This window comes from Mobula hypostoma, chromosome 3 (assembly GCF_963921235.1).
Source record: "Mobula hypostoma chromosome 3, sMobHyp1.1, whole genome shotgun sequence".
In the NCBI taxonomy this organism is placed as follows: domain Eukaryota; kingdom Metazoa; phylum Chordata; class Chondrichthyes; order Myliobatiformes; family Myliobatidae; genus Mobula; species Mobula hypostoma.
Window position 1 is genome coordinate 46,402,250 of NC_086099.1, and position 12,308 is coordinate 46,414,557.

The window sequence follows — 12,308 nt, forward strand, 5'->3', positions numbered from 1 at the left end:
GTCTCTTAAATATCCTTAAAGTATCAGCTTCTACCATCACACCGGCAGTGCTTTCCGGACACTTACCACCACTCTCTGTACAATAAACCGGCCTCTGACAACTCCCTGAAAAGTTCCTCCACTTCCATTAACGGGATCTCCTTTGGTATTAGGCATTGCCAGACTGGGGAAAAAAGGCACTGGCTGTCCACTCTATTTGTGCCCTTTATAACCTTGTACACCTTTACTAAGCCGCCTCACATCCTCCTTCACTCCAATGAGAACAGCCCTAGCTTGCATAACCTCATAAGAAATGTTCTCTAATCTAGGTTAGTTAAAGTCTGTCCCGAGCCTTGTGGCCGGTGCTTATGCCGGTATCTGTGGCGTGAAGCGACTGAGAGTACAAGACTCCCCCCGGATAGGATGCCAGTCTATCAGGAGGTTAACCTCAGCATTTGCCGGTACCCATTTTCAGCTGGGTGGACTGGAGCAGTGTGTGGTTAAGTGCCTCGCTCAAAGACACAACACGCTGCCTTGGCTGAGACTCGAACCCATGACCTTCAGATTGTGAGCCCAAAGCCCTAACCACTTGGCCACGTGCCACCTCTAATCTAGGTAGTACCCTGGTAATTCTCCTCTGCACCCTCTCTAAAACTTCCACATCCTTCCTATAATGATGCAACCAGAACTGAACTCAATCCTCCATGTGTGGTTCAACCAAACTTTTACAGATCTGCAACATTATTTCATGGCTTTTGAACACAATCCTTGGTTAATGAAGGCCAACATGCCATATGCCTACTTAAACATCCTATCAACTGGCCCTTTGGCCCATCTAGTCCATGCAAAAAAACCATTTAAGTGGCCTATTCCCAACAATCTGCTGAGGGACCATAGCCCTCCAGATCCCTACTATCCACGCAAGACAATAAGATATAGGAACAGAAGCTGTGTCCTCTGGTCTTAGACTCTCCCACCAGGGGAAACATCCTATCCAAACTTCACTTAAACATTAAAATTGAGCTCACATGCATCACTTGTACTAACAGTTCATTCCACCCTCTGAGTGAAGAAGTTTCCTATCATGTTCCCCTTAAACTTTTCACCTTTCACCCTTAAGCCATGACCTCTGGTTTTAGTCCCACCCAGCCACAGTGGAAAAAGCCTGCTAGCATTTACCCCGTCTATACCCCTCATAATTTTGTATACATCTATCAAATCTCCTCTCATTCCTCTATGTTCAAGAGAATACAGTCCTAACCTATTCACTCTTTCGTTATAACTCAGGTCCTACAGACCTGCAATACCATTATAAATTTTCTCTGTACTCTTTCAAACTTGTTTTACATCTCTCCTGTAGGTAGGTAACCAAAACTGCACACAATACTCCAAATTAGGCATTACCAATATCTTATGCAACTTCAACAGAACATCCCATCTTCTGTACTCAATATGTTGATTTATGAAAGCCAATGTACCAAAAGCTTTCTTTCCAACCCCATCAACTTGTTTTGCCATTTCCAATGAATTATGTTCCTATGTTCCCAGATCCCTTTGTTCTACCACTCTCCTCAGTGTCCTACTATTCAGCACGTAAGACCTACGTGGTTGGTCCTGCCAAAGTTCAAAACGTTGCACTTGTTTGCGTTAAATTCTATCTGCCATTTCTCGGCCCATTTTTCCCTCTCCAAGCCATGATAGCCTTCCTCACTGTACACTACACCTCCAATCTTAATGTCATCCACAAATTCGCTGATCTAGTTAACCACATTATCATCCAGATCATTGATACAGATGACAAACAACAAGGACCCAGCACTGATCCCTGCAGCACAACACTAGTCACAGGTTCCCAGTCAGAGAGGCAAGTCTCTACGACCATTCTCTGGCTTCTCACACAAAGTCAAAGTCTTCTCCAATATAGTATCTCATCCTGAATGCCGAGTGACTGAACCTTCTTGACCAACCTTCCCTGCAGGACCTGATCAAATTCCTTACTATAAAAGCAAGGATGTAATATTGAGGCTTTATAAAGCACTGGTGAGGCCTCACTTGGAGTATTGTGCTCAATTTTGTGCCCAAAGAAGTATGTGCTGACACTGGAGAGGGTTCAAAGCAGGTTCATGAAAATGATTCCAAGATTGAAAGGCTTCTCATACAAGGAGCTTTCAATGTCTTTGGGGCTCTACTCACTGGAATTCAGAAGAATGAGGGGTGACCTCATTGAAACCTATTGAATGTTGAAAGGCTTCGATAGAGTGGATGTGGAGAGAATGTTTCCTGTGGTGGGGGAGACTAAAACCAGAGGACAGAATAGAGGGACATCCTTTTAGAACAGAGATAAGGAAGAATTTCTTTAGCTATGAACTGCTGAGTGTGGAAGTCGTTGCCACAGGCAATTGTGGAGGCCAAGTCATTGGATATATTTTAGGCAGAGATTGACAGATTCTTGATTAGTCAGGAAATGAAGGGATACGAGGAGAAGGCAGGAGACTCAGGCTGAGGAGGAGAATGGATCAGCCATGATGAAATGGAGGAATAGGCTTAATGGGCCAAATGGTCTAATTCTGGTCGTATATCTTATGGTTCATGAACCAAATGGCTGAAGGGAAGTACATGGAAACTGGCATGAAGTCTATGGAATTAATTGAGACAAGTAGTGAGATCATGGAAACTGTACAGATTGAAAAGGAGGAGGTGCTTGCTATCTTGAGGTAAATTAAAGTGGATAAATCCCCAGGACCTGACAGGGTATTCCCTCGGACCTTGAAGGAGACTAGTGTTGAAATTGCAGGGGCCCTGGCAGATATATTTAAAATGTCGGTGTCTATGGGTGAGGTGCAGGAGGATTGGAGAGTGGCTCATGTTGTTCCGTTGTTTAAAAAAGGATCGAAAAGTAATCTGGGAAATTACAGCCCGGTAAGTTTGACATTGGTAGTGGGTAAGTTATTGGAGGGAGTACTAAGAGACAGAACTACAAGCATTTGGATAGACAGGGACTTATTAGAGAGAGTCAACATGGCTTTGAGCGTGGTAGGTCATGTTTGACCAATCTATTGGAGTTTTTTGAGGAGGTTACCAGGAAAGTGGATGAAGGGAAGGCAGTGGATGTTGTCTACATGGACCTCAGTAAGGCCTTTGACAAGGTCCTACATGGGAGGTTAGTTAGGAAAATTCAGTCGCTAGGTATACATAGAGAGATGGTAAATTGGATTACACATTGGCTCAATGGAAGAAGCCAAAGAGTGGTAGTAGAGAATTGCTTCTCAGAGTGGAGGCCTGTGACTAGTGGTGTGCCACAGGGATCAGTGCTGGGTCCATTGTTATTTGTCATCTATATCAATGATCTGGATGATAATGTGGTAAATTGGATCAGCAAATTTGCTGATGATACAAAGATTGGAGGTGTAGTGGACAGAGAGGAAGGTTTTCAGAGCCTGCAGAGGGACTTGGACCAGCTGGAAAAATGGGCTGAAAAATGGCAGATGGAGTTTAGTACAGACAATTGTGAGGTATTGTACTTTGGAAGGACAAACCAAGGTAGAACATACAGGGTAAATGGTAAGGCACTGAGGAGTGCAGTAGAACAGAGGGATCTGGGAATACAGATACAAAATTCCCTAAAAGTGGTGTCACAGGTAGATAGGGTTGTAAAGAGAGCTTTTGATACATTGGCCTTTATTAATCAAAGTATTGAGTATAAGAGCTGGAATGTTATGATGAGGTTGTATAAGGCATTGGTGAGGCCGAATCTGGAGTATTGTGTTCAGTTTTGGTCACCAAATTACAGGAAGGATATTAAAAAGGTTGAAAGAGTGCAGAGAAGGTTTACAAGGATGTTTCCAGGACTTGAGAAACTCAGATACAAAGAAAGGTTGAATAGGTTAGGACTTTATCCCCTGGAGCGTAGAAGAATGAGGGGAGATTTGATAGAGGTATATAAAATTATGATGGGTATAGATAGAGTGAATGCAAGCAGGCTTTTTCCACTGAGGCAAGGGGAGAAAAAAAACCAGAGGACATGGGTTAAGGGTGAGGGGGAAAAGTTTAAAGGGAACATTAGCGGGGGTTTCTTCACACAGAGAGTGGTGGGAGTATGGATTGAGCTGCCATACGAGGTGGTAAATGCGGGATTTTTTTTTAACATTTAAGAATAAATTGGACAGATATATGGATGGGAGGTGTATGGAGGGATATGGTCCGTGTGCATGTCAGTGGAACTAGGCAAAAAATAGGGCCAAAAGGCCTGTTTCTGTGCTGTAGTTTTTCTCTGGTTTCTATGGTTGTTCTTGAACCTGGTAATGTGAAACTTAAAAGCTTTTGTACCTCCTGCCCAATAATAGCTGTGAAAAGATGGCATGGCCCAGGCGGCAGTAAACTTTGATAATGGATGCTGCCTTTTTGAGGCAATACCTCCTTAGAGACTACCAATGGTGGGGAAGGATATGTCAAAGATGTATTGAGCAGAGTCCCCTACCCTGTAGTGTCTTATGTTCCTGTGCATTAATAACTCCATACCAAACCATGGTGCAACTAGTCAGGAGACATTCAATGGTATATCAGCAGGAGTGTGTTAGACCTTTTGATGACAAGCCAAATGTCCTTACCCTCCAAAGAAAATAAAGGTGCTGGCGTGCTTTCCTTATAATTGTATCTGTATTCTGGACCCAGAGCAGTTCATCAGATATGTTAGCACTCAGGAATTAAAAGCTGCTGACTCTTTCCACCACCAATTCCCCCAGTGATGTCTGGCACATGTTTCCCCTCTCACTCCACCAACAATCCGCTCTTTCATTTTGTTGCTACTGAATGAGATGTTGTTTTTGTGACACCGCTCAACTAAGTAACCCATCTCATTCTAGTAAGCTAACTCATTGCAATCTGTCATTTGTCCAACAACAATAGTGTCACTGGTGATTTTGAAGAAGGTATTAGAACTGTGCTAAGCTACATAGTCATGTGTATCGGGAGTAGAACAGGGAGCTAAGCACACGATTTTGAAGTGCACCTTTGTTGATGGTCAACATGGAGGAGATGTTGTTACCAATCCTCATTGATTGAGGTCCACTTCTGAGGAAGGTGAGTCTCCAGTTGTAGACCAGGTACAGAGGCCTAGGTCTTGATGCTTGAAGATCAGATTAGAAGGGATGATTGTGTGGAAGACTGAACTGTAGTTGCCTAATATACGAGTTCCTGTTGTCCAGATTTACTTGCCTCATACATCTCCTTTAAACCTTCACTCTCTTACCTCAAAGTTATACCTACTCGTATTTCTCATTTCTACACTGGAAAAAAAGACTCCAACTATCTACTCCATCTATGCCTCTCATCATGATATAAACTTTTATCTGGTTGTCCCTGAGTTTCCGACATTCTGGAGAAAACATTCCAAGTTTATACAATCTCTCACAAACTTAATCAACTTGCAGATCAGACCCACACATAATTAAAAGTGAACATGTACCCACCCACTTAATGCTACAAGTCTGTCCTAGTCTCATTTTTAAGCCACAAGCTTTTACATCTTTATCACATATTTTACTTCAGCTTGCTTGTATTCCTTTAATCTACATAATGAATGATTTAAATGATTTAACATTTGAAGCTGAAGATTACTCAGTGTCAGGCAATGTTCAAACACATGATAAATTTGGTAATATATTTTGGACAGCTTTAAAATTTAATACTTCACAATTTTTGTTCAAATCACAGGTTTTTCCATGTCCTGCATACCATATCTTCCAAATGGTACAATTGTGATATTAGCAGAATAGTTCTATATGCTGATTTATCCATTTGATATTCCATCAACTTCCACAGAGTTGATGGAATGTGAATATCAATTCTATTCACATTTTCTAGTTGCTTAGTGGAGAACTATGGGGGCACATTTGCAATGAAACATTGTAATGAAAATGCATCAGACTGTAATGAAGCCAGAAGATGCTGCTGGTACAGGCATATTCTTAGAACATATTTCCAAGTGTGTTGTAGGAATAAGCAAGATTCATCCAGAGAGTTGATATATTTTGAGGAAGATCAGACAATGTTGAAAACACTTAGAAACTCACGCAGCATTTCTTTAAGAGTTAACATTTCAGGTCAGTGACCTTCAGAATTCTAAAGGTTTTTTTTAAATCAAACTAATTATCTTCACTGAACTCTAGGATTTCCTGGATTCCAGATAATGTATTTCAGTGCTTCAAAAACAATGAGATGTGGAGAGGTAGATCATATTTATAACAGTAATGTTGGAAGTGCCTAACCTTGAAGAAATATATTCAATGTTTGGCTTCCTAAGTATACCAGGTCAAGTTTGTGTGAATTTTAGAAGGATAAAAAAAAGCATTGTACTGTCAATAAAGTTGAAGACTCTCTTCATTAAGCATTTTTGTTTTCTTGCAGCTCCTGAACCTGTACACAGCAACACTCTGAGAGAAACAATTCAGGTGTTTGTCCATTGATGTTCAAACCCTGGAGATGGGCCCTAACAAAGGATCCTGATTTCCAATATTCAAGTGTAGAAAATGGTAAGAAACAAACTAAAATTTACATTAACCTTTTTTTCATTGGATTTTAATTTTCTTGTGATTACACTGCATTTCATGGCAACAGTATGCAGACAGAAAATGGGGGAGAGAAGGTGCAAATACAATACAGGTTAATACAAGATTTTTGCTACATTCTTTCTATTTGAACTCAGACACTGATTCCAACAAAGACATGAAAACAACGTCATCAAATTTGCAAAAATCTAATAAAATTTGGTTTCCCCTGAACTTAATTGATCATCTGTAACTAAATTTTCATTGAAGACAGTGATCACAAAGTCAGCACTTCCTCTTTGAAAATATATTTTTATTATACATTCTTAAATTTTAAACTGTCATGAACACCAGTTCAACAATATTTCATTAATAATTTCCACCCACTCAAGAATCAGTGTTGGCACGTAATCAACAATTGCAATAATAAATCAGCTGAATGGGCTATTTCTGTGCGCTTGAAAGTGTTGCGATCTTAATGAGCTCTGTTCCTCTGTAGTCATTTTCAGTACTGATAAATATGCACACTCCCTTAAATTGCAGTCAAATGGCAAGCAATAGTTAACCTCCAAACTTATCGGTAGAGTTCTGTCACATAAATCGGCAATTTGTTCAATTTATCTTAAGGTACTGCCTGTTTTATTTCAGACGATTAATGTCTCAGATACATAATTTATATATGCAACATAGAAAAAATCCAAATGAAATTCTCAATTTTATGGTAATTATCAAAGTGACAGATATAAAATACACAGTCCTGACAATTAATCTGTATGTTTGGCACTGTTCTCACAATCAGGTATGTTTACTTCTGCAGCTAAACTGAAACAGGATTTGTGAAAACTTTAGTGTCATATCAAGTTACACCTCTGTATGTAGAATGATAGCTCAATTTTGTCACGCCCATGTTAACATCATAAAATCCTGAAAACATATACATGGATGAATATTTCCAAAGGAGTATTTGATAATGCTATTTTTTTTAACAAATTCAACACATTATAGAACTTACTTTCTTTTATAGTCAATCTTCTAATTATATGGACTGGCTTCCATGGATAATCAGAATCTTATGGACCAGGAATTTTGAAAGCCTCTGGAAGTTAGTGGCATAAGTACTGATAGTTACAGATTTTCTTACTGGTAGACTGGCAAATGAACCCCTTTGCATGACCATTCTTATCTACTGGGAACAGTGAGAACTGTTCCATAGAAAGTTTGCTCAATGCTCCATAGAACTCAAGGTCCCAGAGTAGTGTCCTGCCCTCTGCTTCAGTGGATATCCTCCACTTCCAAAAATCCAAGCAGAAACCTGTCAGTTCAGCAGCTCATAATGTCCTGCTTTAGATCTCCCTGAAGAGTTTCAGCCTTCTGAGTCAAGAGCTGTGTTGGCTCCCCAGGCATTTATTTCTGTTTAAATATCTAATTTTATTACTGGACATTTGCACTACCATTTTACCTGAGACATGAAAATTAAATGTAAATATTACTCTAATGTAGAATGGAAAAGATTGAAACAGCCTTTCTGGAATGTGGGATTCGTGCCAAAATGAACAGCAAGCCTATCAAAGCCAGTGAGTCAGGACTAGTTCTCAAGGACATTGAGGGACAGAGTAAACCACATAGACAGGACTTCATATTGATCAACTGCACTCTGTGCTTGGGATCAAATTGGAATCAATAACATACTCTGGATGTCAAGTACTCAGCAAGCTCAGTCAATTTTTTGAAACCCAGACCAGTCACAAATCCATATCCCCAATTTCTTTTCTTAAGGCAAACTAGATATTTAATAAGAACTGACTGATTATTTTGGTACATCATCCATTTCAGATTTTAGTTCTAATCTTTTTCCAAGGATGCCTTTTTGGAATCATTTCTACCTCAATGAGATCTTAAGGTTCTTGTATAAATATTTGATCATCAATAACTTAATTTAGAAAAAGTCAATCTCCATGACAATTCAGAACTGCGGAGCACAGAAATATAAAGCAGTGTAGGTCTGCTTACCTTGTGTTGTCTGCAGCAGTGATGGCAATTAAAGGAAGAGGCTTCAGTGGAAGAGTTGTTGGCCTTGGTATACGTTCTGTTTCTGGTTTTTTTTCCAAGTCATATTGTTCAGCCATTCTAAAGGCTAGTGGAGGAAGTTGCAGAGCATGAAATGAAAGTCTTCGTACAAGATATGGTTCCATTGCTGAACTCTGTGTTTCTGAATCCAAATGATCAGAGTCTGAGACTTTGTCCGTGCTCTGCACAACAAAAAGATAATTACATGTAGCATGAGCATTGTTTATAAATCATAACCAACATTGTCTGTAACCATCATAGTCATCCTTTTCAAACCTTGTATTCTCAGATATAGCCAATCGTAATATCCTCCTCTATTATCAGAATCGGAACAAGGTTTATTATTACAGACATACATCATGAAATTTGCTGTTTTGCAGCAGCAGGACAGTCTAGAACTGCTGCTCCCACAATTCCAGCAAACTGAGCTCAGTCTTGACCTCTGTTGTTGTCTGTGTTCAGCCTACAAGTTCCCCCTATTCCATGTGGGTTTCATTTGGGTGGTCTAATTCCACTCCAAAATACAATGGGTTGGTAAGTTGACTTACCCCTCTAAATTGTCATATGTGCAGGTGAGTGACAGATTCTGGGGTGGGGGGGGTGGTATGTGGAATTGATGGGAATGTGAAGAGAATACAATGGATGGTTGGTGTAGGCTTGGTGGGTTGTATGTTTCTGCGACTCCACAGCTTGGTTAATGGTTCTCACTATGCCCAGAATGCTTCTAACAATAGCTTCTCCTTCTACCAGTACCCTCCTAATTCCCAATCACAATGTCTTAAGACCGTAAAGTCATAAGACATGGGAACAGAATTAGGCCATTCAGCCCATCAAGTCTGCTCCACCATTCCATCATGGTTGATCCAGGATCCCACCAAAACCCATACACCTGCCTTCTCGCCATATCCTTTGATGCCCTGACCATAGAAACATAGAAAATAGGTGCAGGAATAGGCCATTCGGCCCTTCGAGCCTGCATCGCCATTCAGTATGATCATGGCTGATCATCCAACTCAGAACCCTGTACCAGCATTCCCTCCATACCCCCTGATCCCTTTAGCCACAAGGGCCATATCTAACTCCTTCTTAAATATAGCCAATGAACTGGCCTCAACTGTTTCCTGTGGAAGAGAATTCCACAGATTCACCACTCTCTGTGTGAAGAAGTTTTTCCTAATCTCAGTCCTAAAAGGCTTCCCCTTTATCCTCAAACAGTGACCCCTCCTTCTGGACTTCCCCAACATCGGGAACAATCTTCCTGTATCTAGCCTGTCCAATCCCTTTAGGATTTTATACATTTCAATAAGATCCCCCCTCAATCTTCTAAATTCCAATGAGTATAAGCCTAGTCGATCCAGTCTTTCATCATATGAAAGTCATGCCATCCCAGGACTCAATCTGGTGAACCTTGTACTCCCTCTATAGCAAGGATGTCTTTCCTCAGATTAAGGGACCAAAACTGCACACAATACTCCAGGTGTGGTCTCACCAAGGCCTTGTACAACTGCAGTAGTACCTCCCTGCTCCTGTACTCGAATCCTCTTGCTATGAATGCCACCATACCATTCGCCTTTTTCACCGCCTGCTGTACCTGCATGCCCACTTTCAATGACTGGTGTACAATGACACCCAGGTCTCGTTGCACCTCCCCTTTTCCTAATCGGCCACCATTCAGATAATAATCTGTTTTCCTGTTTTTGCCACCAAAGTGGATAACCTCACATTTATCCACATTAAGTTGCATCTGCCATGAATTTGCCCACTCACCTAACCTATCCAAGTCACCCTGCATCCTCTTAGCATCCTCTTCACAGCTAACACTGCCGCCCAGCTTCACGTCATCCGCAAACTTGGAGATGCTGCATTTAATTCCCTCATCTAAGTCATTAACATCGTAAACAACTGGGGTCCCAGCACTGAGCCTTGCGGTACCCCACTAGTTACTGCCTGCCATTCTGAAAAGGTCCCGTTTATTCCCACTCTTTGCTTCCTGTCTGCCAACCAATTCTCCATCCACATCAATACCTTACCCCCAATACCGTGTGCTTTAAGTTTGCACACTAATCTCCTGTGTGGGACCTTGTCAAAAGCCTTTGGAAAATCCAAATATACCACATCCACTGGTTCTCCCCTATCCACTCTACTAGTTACATCCTCAAAAAATTCTATGAGATTCGTCAGACATGATTTTCCTTTCACAAATCCATGCTGACTTTGTCCGATCATTTCACCGCTTTCCAAATGTGCTGTTATCACATCTTTGATAACTGACTCCAGCAGTTTCCCCACCACCGATGTTAGGCTAACCGGTCTATAATTCCCTGGTTTCTCTCTCCCTCCTTTTTTAAAAAGTGGAGTTACATTAGCCACCCTCCAATCCTCAGGAACTCGTCCAGAATCTAAAGAGTTTCGAAAAATTATCACCAATCAGGAAACAATCAACTTCCACCTTAAATACACTCAAGACTTGGCCTCCACCACAGTCTGTGACAAAGCATTCCACAGATTCACTATTCTCTGGCTAACAAAAGATTCCTCCTTAACTCTTCTAAAAGGTCACTCCTTAATTTTGAGGCTGTGCCCTCTAGTTCTGGATACCCCCACCATAGGAAACATCATTTCCACATCCATCCTATCTAGTCCTTTCAACATACAGTAGGTTTCAGTAAGAACCCCACACATTCTTCCAAATTCCAGTGAGTACAGGCCCAAAGCTGCCAAATGCTTCTCATATGTTGACCTCTTCATTCCCGGAATCATCCTCGTAAATCTCCTCTGAACTCTCTCCAATGCCATAGGAGTTTATCTTGTTAAGCAGCCTCATGTGTGGCATCTTATCAAATGCCTTCTGAAAATATCAAATGTCTTCATGGCAAAGATATCAAAAAAATAAGGTCCAGTAATCTGGCTGCTGAACATTAAGTGTGGTGTGCTGAAAGTGCTCCTTAGTAGGCAGACGTGTATCACACATTCATCCTCAGGAAAGGATAAAAACGCGTAATGCTTCAGGTCAATAACCTTTTACCATACCCCTGAAATTCAGCTTTTTAAAACAGATTCACTGTTTCAGGACAATGTCTTTGCATCACTATTGGTGAGAATTACTATTTTAGACTTTTGATGTAGCATTTGGCCAAATGTGGCTCAAGATGCAAAGGTGAAACTGAGGTCAATGGGCATCAGTGGGAAAACCTTCCAATACTGGTGCCATATTTCATACAAAGGAAGATAGCTGTAGGCAATCATCCCAGTCTGGGAATATCAATGTAGGAATTTCCTCACGCTACTGTCCTGAGTCCAACTATCTCCAGCAGGACTAAATCATAAACTCCATTGCAAAAAGTTTAAAACCGGCTTCAAGTTTCAAAAATACTTAATGGAATTTAAATTACATATGATCCACAAGCTTTGAGATTCAAAGAATTATCAACTCCCATTCCTCTTCCTGATCGTTGTCATTATCTCTTCCCAATACCTGTCACCACATCTGCCTGAACTTCTTTCGATCGTACAGTCAAAAGAGGGGATGCAGAATGTTCCAAGTGAACCACTCCATACCCGCATTCAGCAAGATCTAGACCATACATTGTCACCGTGCAAATTGAGAGCTTTGCTTCCTATCCAACACTTTGCGGTGCTCAGACATGGAAGTCCTGGTAAGTTCCTGCTCCCTCAGCTTCAAATATCTACCATACTACCTGGCAGGCGAGTTCACTT

At 41.0% G+C, this 12,308-nt stretch overlaps 1 protein-coding gene across 2 annotated transcripts in view; it reads right to left on the minus strand.

Annotated features, from left to right (window-relative positions):
* Nucleotides 1-12,308, minus strand: part of LOC134343400 (3',5'-cyclic-AMP phosphodiesterase 4D) — a 541,959-nt gene that overhangs the window by 274,970 nt on the left and 254,681 nt on the right. For both annotated transcript variants that reach the window (XM_063042106.1, XM_063042105.1), the window contains exon 3: nucleotides 8,535-8,773. In XM_063042106.1, the coding sequence (XP_062898176.1) occupies nucleotides 8,535-8,773 (239 nt within the window). The remainder of the gene's footprint in view (nucleotides 1-8,534; nucleotides 8,774-12,308) is intronic.